This window comes from Phragmites australis, chromosome 19, assembly GCF_958298935.1.
Source record: "Phragmites australis chromosome 19, lpPhrAust1.1, whole genome shotgun sequence".
Taxonomy (NCBI): Eukaryota; Viridiplantae; Streptophyta; class Magnoliopsida; order Poales; family Poaceae; genus Phragmites; species Phragmites australis.
This window is the reverse complement of record NC_084939.1, coordinates 152,606-168,868: the sequence shown is the minus strand read 5'-3', so window position 1 is coordinate 168,868 and position 16,263 is coordinate 152,606. Positions and strand designations below refer to the sequence as shown.

General features: G+C 49.3%; 2 protein-coding genes across 2 annotated transcripts; both read right to left on the bottom strand.

The window, feature by feature from the left end:
- Nucleotides 1-677: 677 nt before the first annotated feature.
- LOC133900983 (thaumatin-like protein) lies at nucleotides 678-1,573 on the bottom strand. The gene is made up of 2 exons (XM_062342281.1): nucleotides 1,479-1,573; nucleotides 678-1,384 (listed from the first exon to the last, which is right to left on the bottom strand). The coding sequence occupies exons 1-2, from the start codon at nucleotides 1,552-1,554 to the stop codon at nucleotides 678-680; spliced, it is 783 nt and encodes a 260-aa protein (XP_062198265.1). The 5' UTR covers nucleotides 1,555-1,573.
- Nucleotides 1,574-4,971: 3,398 nt separating this feature from the next.
- Nucleotides 4,972-6,976, bottom strand: LOC133900982 (putative cyclin-D7-1). Its single transcript, XM_062342279.1, has 6 exons — nucleotides 6,605-6,976; nucleotides 6,333-6,419; nucleotides 6,047-6,145; nucleotides 5,666-5,858; nucleotides 5,424-5,554; nucleotides 4,972-5,229 (listed from the first exon to the last, which is right to left on the bottom strand). The coding sequence occupies exons 1-6, from the start codon at nucleotides 6,974-6,976 to the stop codon at nucleotides 4,972-4,974; spliced, it is 1,140 nt and encodes a 379-aa protein (XP_062198263.1).
- Between the last annotated feature and the right edge of the window lie 9,287 nt (nucleotides 6,977-16,263).

Below are 16,263 nucleotides of genomic sequence, written 5' to 3'. Positions count from 1 at the left end.
CGGGATGATCTTGTATGTGCTAAGATGCTTTTTCATAGGTCCAAGATTGGTTATCTATATGTTCCAAAACAAAATAGTGCGTAAGTTCATGGAACAATGGTCATTATTATTTTTCTATCTCCACTTTATCATTACTTTGTTATCTGTTGTTCCCTGAACAATTTTTGTTCATGATTTTGTTTTTTAGTGTTAATTGCGATGTCTTTGTGATCAAGTTCATGGAACTTGTGGAGATTTGATGTTAAGTTGGTGGATGTGTTCTAAGATGATGTTTGGAATATTCGAGTTCAAATTATCAATGATCATAGTTTTCGCTACTTATTTTGTGAATTTAGAACCAATCATGAGATGCAAGATGAAAGATGTTGGGCTCTGTATCGGTTTCTCATTGTGGACTTATTTTATGCTCTTTTTTGGGATGTATTGTCCTTGTTATTAGGTTTTAGGTCACCTCGGTTTCTATGTATTGGGCTTCTTTATCAGCTTTTGGGCTTTTTTTTTTTACCCGATTTATGTTTCAGTTAAGCTGCTTTTGTATTTGATTGTTATTTGCTAGGCTCTCTTTTAGTTTTTATTTTTGTGACATGGCAGATTTTGATTGGATAAAAATTCAACGTGGGACAAAATGTGTCGATGGATAACTAGAGAGGTCCATGAAATAAAATGTCACATGAGAATTATTTCCTGGAGGTTGGTGGCGGGCACAAGGTGATGAGGTATCGATTGGCCTTGCACCGGTTGAGGGAGGTTGCGTCGTCGTAGGCGTAGCTGTATGCCTTGGGGCAGATGGCCTTGAACAGGTGCGCGAATACGGTAGGCTTGCACTTGTCCGGCGACCCGTAGTCCCCCGTGCAGCAGTACCTGTCCCCTCCCATGGCCCTGCACGCGCTCCGACACCCGGCAATCCTTCCCTCGCGGTCCCTCACCTCCAGCGCCGACGGGCAGCACAAGTTGAGGTCCGCCTGGCATCCGGCCACCCCGCACCCGGCGCCGCCGCCCACGGGGGTCATCGACACCGGCGCGTTGAACCCGTCAACCAGCGACACGTCGTAGAAGTGCAGCGGGGACTTTGGAGTCCCGAACGTCATCTCCACCACCGTGGCGGGGGTGGCGCCCGGGCGGCCGTCGCAGCGGAGCACGCCGCCGCAGTCGCCCGTGGCGCAGGTGCCTTGGCCGCGGGCGTCGAAGGAGCAGCCCCGGCGAGGCCACACGCGGCCCGACCAGCCGAGGGGGACCTCGAAGGCGGCCTCGTCGCCAGGGGCCAGGTGGAAGCCGCCTGACTGCGGCGTGGGGTGTCCCGCGGTGCCCAGGATGCCAGGCCACACCGGCTCCGCGCAGTTGTTCACCAAAATCAGCTGGATGCCGTTGCCACCCGCGGCTTCTGCTGCAAACCAAAGCAAAGCAGCAAACTTTTGTAAGCTTGATGCATGCCTCCATGTCATGTCACATGCAAGTTCACAACTGGGTAATGGACTTACGAGTAGTTGCGAGTGATGCCATGGAGATGGAGATGGACATGACCACAGCGACATGGAGGAGCTTAGGGGAGGCCATGGTGCTTGGAAGCAGTGTATCTATCGAATATCGATGCTAAGCTAACTGCCGCTGCTGCCATATATGCGCATCTGCTGATCTGCATGCTACCGATGATTATGCTGCATATATTAATTACGTACCAAACGGTAAGTTGCAAAGCGTTGCACACTACTACAGAACAGGTCATAAATTGCACCTCATCAATATCGGTTTGAGCATAATCTGTACTGTTGATGTATCAGCGTTGGTTCTTAAACTCCTGTGGGTGAACCACGATTGATGCACCAAGAACTGACACTGATAGTCACTATAGCTAGAACCAGCACTGATACTTCAGTGCCGGTTCTAGCCACGAACTGATAGTGTCTATTAGTGCCGGTTCTTGGCGCCTCAATTATTGCTTGCGCGTGGGAGTTTAAGAACCGAAACTGATAATCACTATTAGTGCCGGTATGAATTAGAATCGGTACTAATGTCTCTATTATATGTATATCTAGCACTTAGTCACTTTCCTCGTTTGCTCCATTCAGCCTGATGTCGCTCCTCCTCTCCGATCGCCGCCTCCTCCCCGTCTTCAGTCTCCTCATCGCGTGTAGGCTCGTCACCTCCTCGTCCTCATTGTGCGTCGACCTGCCGCCTCCTTGTCCTCATCGCGCGCTAACCACCGCTTCCTCGTCCTCATCGTGTGTCGGCCCGCCGTCGCCTCCTCGTCCTCGTCGTGTGTCGGTCCACCACCGCATCCTTGTCGCCTCCTTGACGTCCCCATGGCGAGCAGCAGTGACAATAGAGGTGGAGGGCGTAGATCTAAGCAGCGTGGAGTTGACCGCTCCATCCTATCCGGTCGCACAAGTTCGGATGACTACCCTCGTACTCCCAGTCTCTAGATCCTCAGCGGTGTATCCCCTTACTATTTGGAAGGGCTACGAAATACCTGGGTTAGTTCTCAAATTCAAGATAGCAAATTGTATTTAGCAAATTGAAGTTAGCAAATTATAGTTAGCAAATTATAGTTAGTAAATTATAGTTAGCAATTTTAGTTAGCCAATTTAGCTCTGAAATTAGATATGTATTTTAGTTTAAAATATGTTGGCTTATTATTAGATGTGTATGTCATGATATTAGATGTGTATCGCTATATCGGTGTTATAGATGTTACCATCACTTCCCAGTGAGTAACTAGTTTGGTACTTCCTTATTCTGCAATTGATGACTTGACATAATTGCGAGATTATCCACATGTACCGATGGATATGGTATTTGTGTTTTTTTTCTCTGGGTATGTAGATGTACCTATGACTTGTCCTAGGTACATCACCATGCTCAGAGATGAAAATCCTTTTGCTATAAATTGTAAGAAGGTCAGTTAATATTGTAGTTTGTAGTTAACAAATTCAGAAACTAACATACCGATTGATGTAGATGCTTCCTCATCTACAATAGCTATATGATATTATTGCGGATCTTGGTGGCACCCCACATGTGGTGACGACCATATTGATTGATAACAATAAAATAAAGATCACTATCTCTTTTAGCATTGCTTTTACTAAAGAAGGATATATCACTTTAACAGCATCAAGCTCTAAAACATACCAAAGACTTATAGCTGAAAGATCTGTTACCATGCGCTTCTACAATCGGTTAACCTGTAACTTGGATACATATTTTTGGACTATAGCTATTTCAAATTGAAAGCATTTGAACAAGGTGAGGATGTGCTTGCAATGACTCCTAGGCTCTCGCGGTTACATGCAGTTGAAACGGTTGGTGACATGAACCTGTAGTTTGTAGTTAGGATTATTTCAATAATATTAAAATTTTCTTCTATATTATTGCTCTTTGTCTGTAGAATTTTTACTGGAACACTTGAATACGGATGGATCATAGCTTGACTTCAATCTTACATCTTCTTGCCTAGCAGTGGGGGTACACATTACTTGGTCCTCAATGCAGGAAGGTCTGGAAAGGAAAGTACCAGTCACACCTTAAGTTTCAGTGTGATAGTAAAAGTTTTGTTATTTATGGAAGTCCAATGAAGCTTCCGTTTGAAGTAACAGCTAGTGCGCTCATTTATACACTGAATCATTCTGATGTAATATTTGGAGTTGAAATTTTAGATATCAACTATGCATGTAATAGTATTTGATGTAATTTTAGAAATGCATGTAGTTTAAATTAATGTATTAAGTGTTTATCGTGACTTAAATATTAGAAGAATAGATGCATGTGTATGTGATGTATTTTGGATTGTGCAATTTTTTTTAGCTTCCGAATATCTATCCGTGCTGGTTTTATTTTAGAACCGACACTAATAAACAGTATCAGTGCCGGTTCCTAACAGGGAACCGGCACTGATAATTTATTATCAGTGCCGGTTCGTGAATGAAACCAGTATTAATAGTAATTTTTAGTGTCAGTTTCATACCATAGTCACTGATTATTAGTACCGGGTAATTAATGTTAATTTAAAATTTATCACTGATAACAATTTTGAACCAACGTTGAAGAAGTATTCGTGGCGGTGATAGCTAATGTAGGTCAGTTCCAGTGAGCTTCCTCTGCAGTCGACAGTCTAAAGATACCCGACCAACAAAAAAAAAGTGTCAGAGCGAGCGAGAGAGAGAAAACTTGAAGTGTTGCTCTGCAACTTAAATACTACTACCAGTAACTTTTGTTTCTTCTTTTTCTTTCCTGGCGGGTCGGGATTGCCATCCATCTCATCTCAGGATCTATACTTTGCTTTGGAGTAGGGCTTCTCACTTTGTACTTGAGCTAGCTGCAAATAAACTAAGGCCTGATTTTGTTAAGGAAAAGAATGAGCCGGCCGTAGTTCATCCTGCAAGGAATATATCTGTCAGCTGCGGGCCGTTCCCTCTCTTTTGCTTTTGCCTTGCCAAATCTATCTACTTTCCTCATGTCGATCTTGTGCAAATTAAGTGCTTAATTCGCTTACATGCATGTATGATGAAACAGCATGCATACTCAGCCGCTTTCCAAATCAGAAAGGGCTCCATCACCCTGTGTAATTAGTGACAGTTATTTTTTTTTCTTTCTTCATTTTGGTGAGATTATATGGTCACTGCAAACTTGTCCTCAGAAACATAATCAATAAAACTCTGAAGATATATTAATTCCAAGCAGACCAGTGTTTGTGGCCAAATGTAAATTACAAAAGACAATTTATGAAATGCTCTACACAACTACTTGTACAAATTATTTCAGAAAAAAAGCCTGGAACTAAACAGCACGCACAACACAAATACATATGCGTGCTTCTAGTTGTAGCAACCAAGGATATTACAGAACGAATGCAATAATACCGTACACACTAGTAAGTAATGTGCAGGTAATTTGTCGGATTTGCTACAGTTAAGAAACAATTAATGTCGGTAAAAGAAAGCTATCTCCTCCCAAGAGTAATTTAATTTTGATCAGTTACTTGTGTGAGATCACTTCATCTCTTTGTGTATGTGATGATGTACTATCTCCATTTTCTGTACCGTCAGGCATCAATCTGCCAAATAAGCGACGAGTAACTGCTGACCTGTTAACTGTACCGTCAGTTTGAAAGGGGATAACTGAAATCGGGCTCCACTGCTGATCTCTACTGTACATCAGATGATTATTGTTCAAGTCCAAGCTTGTGTGGAGTGTTTTCATCATCTCGAAGCACTCATTGACGGCGTCTTTGTCCTATTTTAACCAGCACATCAAACTTGATCAATTAATCAATTTGCATTTTTTTTGCGTTGGGGAGGGGGGGGGGGGTATGCAATTTGCATATGAAAAGAAACGGGTTATATATAGTTCCATTCATGCTAAATATAATAGTAGTAATGAACCAAAACTGTACATAGTTGAAGCTAATGGATGTTGGTCTTACTTACCAATGCGCACTCCCGACAAATAAGGTGGCTGATATGGCAGGAGACATGAGCCTGATGATGATCTTGTAGTGCAACAGACCGAAGAGCAGATGCGGCAATCACAGAGGAATCAAACCGGAGCAACGAGGGCTCTGCACATCCAATTAAAATGCTTCTATTTGTTCAGGCAGGCAAATTGTGCAGAGAAGAGATCGAAATTGGTCGGTTATCCTACAGTTGAGATGGAGAAACTTGAGTTTCACCTGAGAGCGAGCGGATGAGGAGGCGGGTGCAGCGAGAAGCTGCTGAGGTGCTGCAAGTAATAAGGGGGAGGAGGAGTTGGAGGAAGGAGTAGGGGGTGACGCAGGCGATGCGCCATTGGAGCGCCTTGAGCAGCGTCAGCTCCATGTCCCGGATCGACGGTGGCCGGAACGTGTTGCTCATCGCCTCTTCCATCTGCATACAGATCCGTCCAGCACATTCACATCACATAAGCATTAATTGATTGGTCCAGAAGCACGGCTGCATGCATGTTAATGCTTGCAAATTGCTTGCTGTACTTCAATTGGATCATGCATCTCTCGCAAGATAAATAAAAAAGGATCATGCACTCACGCAGGGGCATGTGCATGCAATGCACGTACCTGGAGATCGTGAAGTGATGGGATATTGACCTCGTCCAGCTTGCATGCGATCGACAGGCAGGCCACGCTCACCAATTCAACCATCCACACCTCCCACCTCTGCATGCTCGTACAGTAAGTACATTGCAGCCATCAGCGACCGTTCATGATCAAGAGCTAAGTAGGAAATTAACTATACTTTTTGTTTTAAAAAGAATCAAACTCGCTCGGGTTTCCTAATGAATTTAATATGGAGAAATCCTCATGTTTCGGAAAAAAAAACTCCAGTTCAAAAATTGGAACGCACCAGATGGCAGTTGATGGAGAGGAAGCGGTCGAGGTAGTTGACTGCGTTGAACGCCGTCGCCGCCGCCAATCCCAACCTACCAAATGCCTGACTCAGAAACGCGTATGCATATACCACATCAAAACACAATGTACCATTCTAATCCATTGTTTCATATACAGGAGAAGCTAGAATTGATCAAAGCACTACATATATTATAATGCAAAGTGCAAAAGAGTTGCTCAAATTAAATCTGAAAAAGAAAAAATAATAATTGGAACAAGAGTGCTTACATAGATGATGTATTGCACGCCTCTGGAGCGAGCGCTGGACACACCGTGAGAAATCGAAGGTGAGGACGATGATCCCTGCTGCTGCTGCTGTGTCAGCAGATGGTCGAGGTAGCCTCTGGTCGGCGCATAGCATCTCTGCCTGGCCATGTAGTCCATCAAAAGTTCTTCTTGCTGATCTCCTATGACCGCGGCCGCAAGTGATGATGACTGGAATAGCACATTGATACCATCAGCAGCGGCTGGATCATCTCCTCGCGGGGCAACTGCTGCTGCCGGAGACGCCGGTGGCGGCGTGGAGACGAGAGGGTCTTCGTGGCAGTAGAGAAGACTCGTAATATCCATGCTCCTGCAGCTCTCGCTGTCGTCTTCCATGGCTCCGGCCGGCCGGCCCCCCTCTAGCTAGATAGGATGAGAATGCAGGTAGTATATATGCATGGCGGCGCGGGGTGTGGGCTGTCTCGATCTCGACGGAATGGGAGTCGGTTATGGGGTCAAGTCCTGCTCGTGCGTACGTCGTGGATGGTGCGTGGTTGCCTTAAAACCCACTGTACCCCATGCATGACGTGGCCCAAGTTAACACATGCATGTAATCCTGTACGTATAGTACGTATGCTTACACGGATTTTCTTTCTTTTCTTCAAGGAGAAAAGAAAATAGAATGTATATACACAGATTAAACAGATAGACGTAGCCGGTCGGTCACGTATGGCATTAGGAGCACGTCACGAGGACATGCATGCACTGATAGATGCGCCGCGCCCAGCTTGCTTTTCTAGCTAGATCGATCGAAAGAAAGAAAGCTAATAGGTCTCGTGTCCACGTATATAAACCTGGCGATCGATCCAGCGCGCTGTACACATGCTTGCATATCATAATTCCGGCCGGGTGAAGAACTTGCATGGTACACAGTAGAGTACGTGTATGTACGGGCAGTGGTGGATCGGAGTTCGTTGTTACAACTTAATTAGAACTGGCTACCTACAAGTAATTAAGCACGCACGTAACAGCTAATTAAGCTGGAATCCATCGACGTACCCTCGATCTGCACATATATATTGTGGCTTTGTTACAGAATTAATGCAATATATATACTCCTTACGAGACATGCAATATATATACTCCTTACGAGACATTCAGCAAGTTTATTTTAAATAAATGGTACGAGCTCTGCAGATTTTATCATAGAAAGATAGAATTAATTCAGTTTATAAGAAAAATCGGATAAAAAACCATATAGCTGCATGATTAATTTAAGAAAAAATCGACAAAAACCCCTTAACAACAAGGCACCGAAAACAACTAAAGGAAAAACGGCTTGCACACCACTCAACCTAGCTCAAGAAGACAAATCCTGTCATAGGTCATCGTTACCAAACTCGTCGCACTAGCGGCATAGCAACTCCGACTTCCCACAGCAGATCTCAACTACACTTCTGAGCCTTCTAGTGTGTTCAAAGCCGCCACCAAACTGACCAACGCAACTCGAACCATCGGCCACCCTAACACGGTGGTGGACCTCCATGCCGAGCAGCACCAAGGTGAGGGACCTCCAAGGCGACGCCTTCAAGGAGGATACGACATAGAAGACGCTATCGTCGCTCATCCAAAAGACTGGACTTGAGTTTTTACCAAAAAAAAATCCCCAGACGAGTAGCGAGGCACCAAGACGACGTCTCCAGGGAGGAAAGCGGAGCCAAAGGCGTTGCTATCGCCGGCACTGGTAGGAAGCCAGACTAGGCTTTTGCTCCGAACCCCAAAACCTCCCCCACTGAGCAACCGAGCCACCGATATCGTCGTCTCGCACGTGTCACCCACGTATCCACCACCAGCCGCTAAACTCCCCACGCGTCACATCTAGGGGAAGAGATAAATCAGCAAATGAGAGGAGCCCAGTGGCACAGTGGTAGCAGAACGCAGCCACGCGCGAGATACACTCACATGCCAGCGGACATTAGGCCAGACCACCGAGCCGGCAGCAGAGGGGCAAGAACGGCAGCCGGCGGCGAAGGACAGGGCCCTCCGCCGGACATTCAGCAAGTGGTCCATATGTGTATGTATTACACATGACTATGCGTCCATGCAATGCATTTACACTCAGTCACGTACGTACGTACGTACGCTGTTGAAGCGCTAGCTGATCGATAGATGCATCATCATGCAGCTCGATGACCGACCCATCTAACCGTAGCTCCCTAAAGCACGTGACCATTGTAATTACATGCATGTACTACGTACTCTCGGGGAGGCTATTAGTTGTAATGTGGTTCATCGTCCTCCTCGTCCTACGGTCATGCAATCAGCTCGCAGCTGTGCATTGCAAGCCCACTGCACGCGTACGTGCCTCCTCTGCAGCGGCGGATCCACCATGATGCAAGAGTATTTAGCTGAATATTTAACCTTTTGCAAAAAAAAAGAGTACATAATAGTTATATTATATATATATTTTTAGTTGGATCAACTTGCTTGCTGCTGCAATCCATCATACCATTTAATAAAAGGTGAGCTTAAACTACTATCCATTCTTCACTCGACCCATTGACTAGAAAAAACATACCTTCTCATACCAAGTAGCAAGCATCAGAAGCCTATAATCTCCGTACCATAACTGTCGGTGACACAAGAACCAGGGGTCCCCGATGCCAGATCAGCAGTTTGCCACGTGGCGCCCTCCTGCGGGGATCATCTCCCCAAGGTGCGAGAAGACTAAGTCCCGGGAGAGGGTGCTCAGGGCCATGAACAGTGGTCTCCGAGTACCCGAGTTCCCCGATGACCCGAGAAGACCAAGTGCTGGGAAGAGAGTGCTCGGGGCTGCGAACAGTAGCCCCCGAGCACTCAAGTCCCCCGACGACCAGAAAAGCCAAGTACTGGGAAGGGGGGGTGCTTGGGGCTGCGAACAGTGGCCCCCGAGCACCCGGGTACCCCGAGGACATAAGGGAAGTCAGTTCTGGGAAAGAGTGCTCGGGGCCGTGAACAGTGGCCCCAGAGCACTCGGTTCCCCGAGGACCCGAACAGCCAATTTCGGGAGAGAGTGCTGGGCCGTGAACAGTGGCCCTCGAGCACTCGGTTACTCGAGGACCAAGAAAGGGCATATCCGGGAGAGAGTGCTCGGGGATGTGAATAGTGACCTCCGAGCACTCAGTTCCCCGAGGGCCTAAGGAGTCCTTCGTCGGTGGCCCCCACAGAGGTCCAGCGGTGAGGTGTCAACCAGTGAAAGGCCCGATGCTATATTTGAGAGGGCGCATGGCCTGTCACCTCCAACTGCTCCCCCACGCTTACTGTCAGACCCTGCCACAGCCTGGCAGGGAGGCATGGAGACATTTAATGCACGGGTCCCATCGCGGGACATCCGGCCCGCCTGCCACCCTGCTGTGTCAGACTCGCTCTGACCAAGTTGGCACGCCGGGCTGCTCGGTGGCTGCCCAGTGGGCCCTCCCCGCGGCACCCGTTGAAGAACGGCATGATGACCTACAAGACCAGACGGGGGCGTGTTTTCAACCCTCCCCGTCACCTCGCGCAGCATCTCATGATGGTTGCTTTCCATTTATAGCGCCTTGGAACTCGCGCCATCCCTTTCTAGGCATGCTACCGCCCCGACGGGTATTTAAGGCGGAGCGGGCTCCCCGGAGAGAACAGGTGAAGACTAGTGGAGACAAGTTAGTTGAAGGAGGACTTCAGACCAGCTCGAGCCCACGACAAGTCGGACGAGCACCGAAGAACAAGGAGCACGAAGCTCTAGACTAGACAAATATTCTTGTAACTCAGCAAGCACTCAGAGAGACATTTTCAGAGCATTTATAACATACACACAGGAGTAAGTTGTTACGCTCAGTGCGGCCCGAATCTGTCTAAAAACCTCCTGAGCATTTACTACTTCCTGCATCCGATCCTTCCATTTCCACCTGCATCGCATTTACGCCCATTTATTTCACCCGCAAAACAGATTCAGAATCATCCCCTGACCAAATCTCAAAGGGGCCCTTCTGAATCCCTGCTTGAGGAATTCATCCTCCGACAATAACTATCTGTTTCGGTAGTCGACACCTCTCTAGCTCGATCTCTCACCTTTGTCTGTCTCTTAATTAGTTGAATCTTCTGTGTGTAAACAATTTGTACTTTAATTTATATTACTATAGACTTCTCACATTTTAAATTGAACAGTTTTTTAATACTACTAAATCGCTAATCCTATGTCTGTCACTGCTCATCTGCCCAGCTCCTTGTTCAATGCATGCGTTGCAGTCTGACAGCCGCCGCTTCAGAAGAAAATGCATCGATCCTGACAGTACGCAGTAGGTAGTACTGCCATGGCACGCAGTCAGTCAGTGTCAGTATCAGACTACTGCTACTATTAACTGATTATAAACAGGCCGCATGCATGTAACTGCCCGATCGAGGAAGCCGAACCTATCAATATACTGGTAATATTCGTTGTTCAACAATATATATACTCGTAATAATAGGTCTATTTGGTGAGCTCTTTTATCCAAATTATTTAGATAAAGTGATTCTACGAGAAAAATAATTTTATAGTTAAAAATGATTTTTATAATAAATTTTATGAAGAAAATTACTCTATATGAGAAGTAAATCAGGAAAAACTATTTTTTTTACATCTAACATCTAATTTATTTTAAAAAATAACTCATACAGATTTCACTCTGAAAACTAAAAACTAAAAACGGTTGTTTAACAGAACTCTACTGATTCCACTCAAACAGCTACTTTGAAAACTCTACCAAATAAACCCAATATTACAGTCTGAGTACTACTTAGAAGCTAGCTAGGCTGATTATGAATCTCCCATGATTGATTGAATTTTCACACCACGGCCACACGCATATAATCATGCATATATATATATATATATATATATATATATATATATATATATATATATATATATATGAACATATTAGTATTGGTATACAAAACAAGATTACAAGGCTTCAACAATACTTGAGAGGGTGGCGTATATAATCATATATAGTACTGGTATACAAAACAAGATTACAAGGCTCCGATAATACTTGAGAGGGTGGTCTAAGAATGAGTGGAGTAACAACAAGAAGACTGAATAAGAGATCTCTAAAAGACGAGTTACATAAGAAGACTGAAAATGTTATTTTATTGCAACATGAATTAGATATGCTAAGTTGTCTCAAAAAGCGTATGTCTCATTTGTTGAGAGAAGAAGAGATAGAGCTATAACAACCAAACTTCTAGAGGGGGATTGAAACATGCATGATGTATTTTCAGCTGATAGCGAATGGGTGAGAGCACCGGCCGAGAGTGATGTCTGGACTATCACTGTCGGTTCATGTTATGAACCAACAATAAAACATGACTATCATAGCTAGTTCTAGTCCTGAACCGGTAATGATACTATCACTGTCGGTTCGTAATGGATGACAGTTTATCTTAAAAAATTCATAACTTTTTCATATGAAGTAATATGCGGACAAACTTTATATAAAAATTATAGCCATCGACTAGATCTACAACTTTGTATTTGAAAAGTTATGCATTTAAATTCATTTGGATGTCCAAATAACCATTTAAAATTTTAGCTAGAAGAGATCAAAAGGATTGCATAAGCTATTTTTATAACTAGTATTTCTATTGTTAGATGATAAGGACTTATCGCATGAGATGAGAGGTTCTGGGTTCGAGTTAATGCGCGCATATTTTACGTAAAAATTTGCATGAATTGTGACTTGCGACGGCGTGGGCGCGGGGTTCCTCAGGTGCAATTTTTTCGTTTTTCTCGGGCCATAAAAATATCGATTCGGGGATAAACTATCACTACCGACTGAAGCCTTCAACCGGTAGTGATAACTGACTATCACTGCCGACTGAAGCCTTCAGCCGGCAGTGATAACCCCACCACTCCCGATCCCCAGGCTAGCAGTGATAGTCGAGGACTATCACTGCCTGTTGGGGGGAAATACCCTAGCATGCAGACATAACTAATGGGTCGTGTCGGTGTATCAGGAACCGGGGGTCCCTGAGTCCCGAGACCAGGCCAGCCGTCCGCCACGCGCCACCATCCCGCGAGGTCCCTCCTGTAGGATGAGGAAAATCTAAGTTCCGGGAGAAAGTGCTCGGGGCCACAGCCTCTGGTCCCCGAGCACCCCAGTTCCCCGATGACCCGCAGAGTTCAAGTACCGGGAACAAAGTGCTCGGGGAGGTGCCCGCTCGCCCCCGAGTACCCTAGTCCCCCGATGGGCCAAAGAGCCAAGTGCTCGGGGCTGCACGTGGCAGCCCCCGAGCGCTCGGTTCCCCGAAGGTTCTACAGAAGTGCTCGGGAGAGAGTGCTTGGGGCTGCACGTGGCAGTCCCCTCGAGCGCTTGGTTCCCCGAAGGTTCTACAGAAGTGCTCGGGAGAGAGTACTCGGGGCTGCACGTAGTAGCCCCCGAGTACTCGGTTCCCCGAAGGTTCTACAGAAGTGCTCGGGAGAGAGTGCTCGGGGCTGCACGTGGCAGTCCCCGAGCACTCGGTTCCCCGAAGGTTCGCGAGAGAACACCCGATGCCCCGACGACCCAGAAGGGCCCGCCGACGAGGTGTCAACCAGTCAGAGGTCCAAGACCGCATATAATGGGCATGCGCGGCCTGACACCCTGACATCCTGATATCCCCAACTGTTCCCGCCGCAGTGTCAGTCCCTGTCATGCTTTGGCAGAGGGGCGTGTGGGCATTAATTGCACGGGTCCCGTCCCGTATCATCCGGGGTATCTCGGGATAACGTTGCCAGGATCAAAGCGTTCCGCCTGCCACCCTGCCCTGGCAGAGGAACAAGACAGGGTGGGCGCGCCGGGTGCCTCTGTGGCTGCCCGGTGGGCCCTCTCAATGGCGCCAGGGCGTCCACAGTGACGGGTGGTCGGACGCGCGCCGCATTTTTCCACCGCCCCTGTCACTTCGCCCAGAGGGAATGATGACGCCTTTCTCAGTCGTGGCGTCTTGGAACATGCGCCCCTTCTTTCCCATTTGGGGTATGTCGTGGCCGGCGAGTGCATAAAAGGATGAGCATACAGAAAGAAAGAAATAGAGAACACAGACCAAGGCAACCCGAACACACGAGAAAACATCCGAAGACAGATCGAGACGATCAAAGACATCATCCGAAGAACACCGCAAGCAAGCTTGAGCAGAGCTAGAACAAGGGAGCCTCAAGCTCCCAGTTAGACAATATATTCTTGTAACCAGACATATCCCTGAGGGATCCCCTTCGGGGAAGGATATTGCATCCACACAGGAGTAGGGTATTACGCCCCCGTGCGGCCCGAACCTGTCTAAACTTCTGTGCATTTATTTCTCTTTGCACTAGGTCGACCATCCCCTACCACCGGCCGCTGTATTTATTTCCAGTTCCATTTATTTCTCCGACGAACTCATTCAGGATCATCCCACCTGCCGAATCTCTAAAAAGGGGTCTCTCGGGATCCCTGCGACAGGAGTTCATTCTCCGACAGCTGGCGCGCCAGGTAGGAGGGAACATCCCTGAATCTGTTCGTTTGTTTTCTTCCACAGGAAAAGATGGCCGGTGGGCACCGTCTCCAGCGTTCCAGCTCCACTTCCAGTGATGGAGTGCTGCCCGACGTCCAGGAGGCCCCAGTCGCTGCTGCGTTCCAGCAGCAGCCACTATCCACGCGCGCGGTTTTTCCCTCCTCAGGGGACCATGGCGCTGGGCCCAGCAGGGCCGCCGCCGCTGGTGCACCCTCCGACCCCCAGCGGGTGGTCGAAACCCCAGCCGCCAGGTCCGCCTCTGGGCAGCACCGGGTGCCACTTCGGCGCAGACTCGCCTTTAGCGAGGCCAGCCCAGGGAGCGCGCTGCTTGCGGCGCATGCTCTCCTCAGGCATCCGCCCGTCCAGGCAACGCCGAACACTCCGGAAGGCCGGTGGATCCAAGATGTCATCGCCCTGGTCGGCACTGCTCGCCGCCAGGTGCTGGCCGGGAGTTCTCGCACCACCACCCAGCGTGGCGCTGCCAGAACTGGCTCATCAACGGGCAACGTCCACACGGGCCGGGGGGCCTCCAGGCGGAGTGCCGCCCCCCTGGCCGTGTCCGAAGCCCGAGACCTCCGCTTGCGTCTCAACGAGCGGAGAGGCCACGAGGATGCCCGCGTCACTCTCGAGCGCCAGCGGAAAACCCGGCAGGAGGCCGATGCAGAGGATCAGGCTTCCTCTTTCCCGGCCCACGGTCACCGGGAATCCCCGGCTCGCCGGCATTCACCACCAAGGGCTCCCGCCCGCGCCGCAGGATACGGCACCGGTTGCCGTGCCTTTGCCACTGAGCTCCGTCGGGTCAAGTGGCCCTCCAAGTTCCGCCCCGAGCTACCGGAGAAGTACGACGGGTCCATCGACCCCGTCGAGTTCCTCCAGATCTACACTACGGCCGTTCAAGCTGCCGGAGGCAGCGAAAAGGTGATGGCAAATTATTTTCATGTTGCCTTGAGGGGCTCTGCCCGTTCCTGGCTCATGAACTTACCCCTAGGGTCTATTAGCTCCTGGGATGACCTCTGCCACCAGTTTGTTGCCAACTTTCAGGGCACATTCACCCGCCCCGGCTTGGAGTGCGACCTCCACGCCGTCAAGCATCAGGAGGGGGAGACGCTGTGGCACTTTATTCAGCGCTTCAGCCAGGTCCGCAACACCATCCCGCGGGTGGCCCCCCACGCTGTTATCGTCGCTTTCCGGCAGGGCGTCCGCGACGAGCGGATGCTCGAAAAGCTAGGTACGCACGAGATCGAAACCACTGCGGAGCTCTTCGCATTGGCCGATAAGTGCGCCAAGGTTGCGAAGGCCCGGGCGTGGCATGCTCCACGCCCCACCGCCGACCAGCCAAGTTCTTCCCGTTCTGAAAAGCGGGAAAAGAAGAAGAGAAGGAAGCGCGAGGCCGCTCCTGTCGAGCCGGCCCAGGGCCCCGCCCATAGGCCGGCCCAAGAGCCTGACCGCCGGCAAGAGCGCCGGGCGAGCGCCGACAGACGGCCCGCGCCCGCAAGGGCCCCTGCCAGGGCCCCTCCTCGGGCCCCGGCGCCCGCAAGGGCCCCGGCACCAGCTAGGGCACCGGCTTCCGCGAGAGCCCCGGCCCCCGGCCGGGCTCCAGCTCCAGCGAGGGTCCCCGCTCCCGTGGGGCCCGAGCCAGGCAAATGGTGCCCCATACACCAGACCAGATGGCACGATTTCACGGAGTGTCGTACAGTCAAAGGCCTCGTCGAGCAGCGCCAGAGGGAGCGCGATGAGTCCCGCGGGGGAGGCGACGCTGAGGTCGCCCTGACAACACCGAGCTCGGCTTTCAGGAGCTCGAGCATGCCGTCGATGAGGTGTGCTCGGCATGCATGCGGCTTTCAGGAGCCCGAGCATGCCGTCGCTCGGCTTTCAGGAGTCCGGATCGGCAGTGACCTGGGCAGCAAATAGGAAAGCGCGCTCGTCACCTTCCTCCGGGCTAACGTAGACGTGTTTGCCTGGCAACGGTCCGACATGCCCGGGATCCCTAGGGAGGTGATCGAGCATCACTTGGCGGTGTGCCCGGACGCCCGCCCGGTGAAGCAGAAGGTCCGGCGGCAGGCGCCTGAGCGCCAGGAGTTTATCCGGGAGCAGGTCAGCAAGCTCCTTGACGCCGGATTTATCCGAGAGGTCCTCCACCCCGACTGGCTGGCAAA

Excerpts from the sequence above, each read along its gene's own strand:
- LOC133900983 (XM_062342281.1), bottom strand. The coding sequence starts at position 1,554 with ATGGCCTCCCCTAAGCTCCTCCATGTCGCTGTGGTCATGTCCATCTCC. Across the intron at positions 1,385-1,478 it reads GGCATCACTCGCAACTACTC|CAGAAGCCGCGGGTGGCAAC; the intron begins GTAAGTCCATTA and ends TTTGGTTTGCAG.
- LOC133900982 (XM_062342279.1), bottom strand. The coding sequence starts at position 6,976 with ATGGAAGACGACAGCGAGAGCTGCAGGAGCATGGATATTACGAGTCTT. Across the intron at positions 5,859-6,046 it reads CATCACTTCACGATCTCCAG|ATGGAAGAGGCGATGAGCAA; the intron begins GTACGTGCATTG and ends ATCTGTATGCAG. Across the intron at positions 5,230-5,423 it reads TTTGTCGGGAGTGCGCATTG|GACAAAGACGCCGTCAATGA; the intron begins GTAAGTAAGACC and ends TGGTTAAAATAG.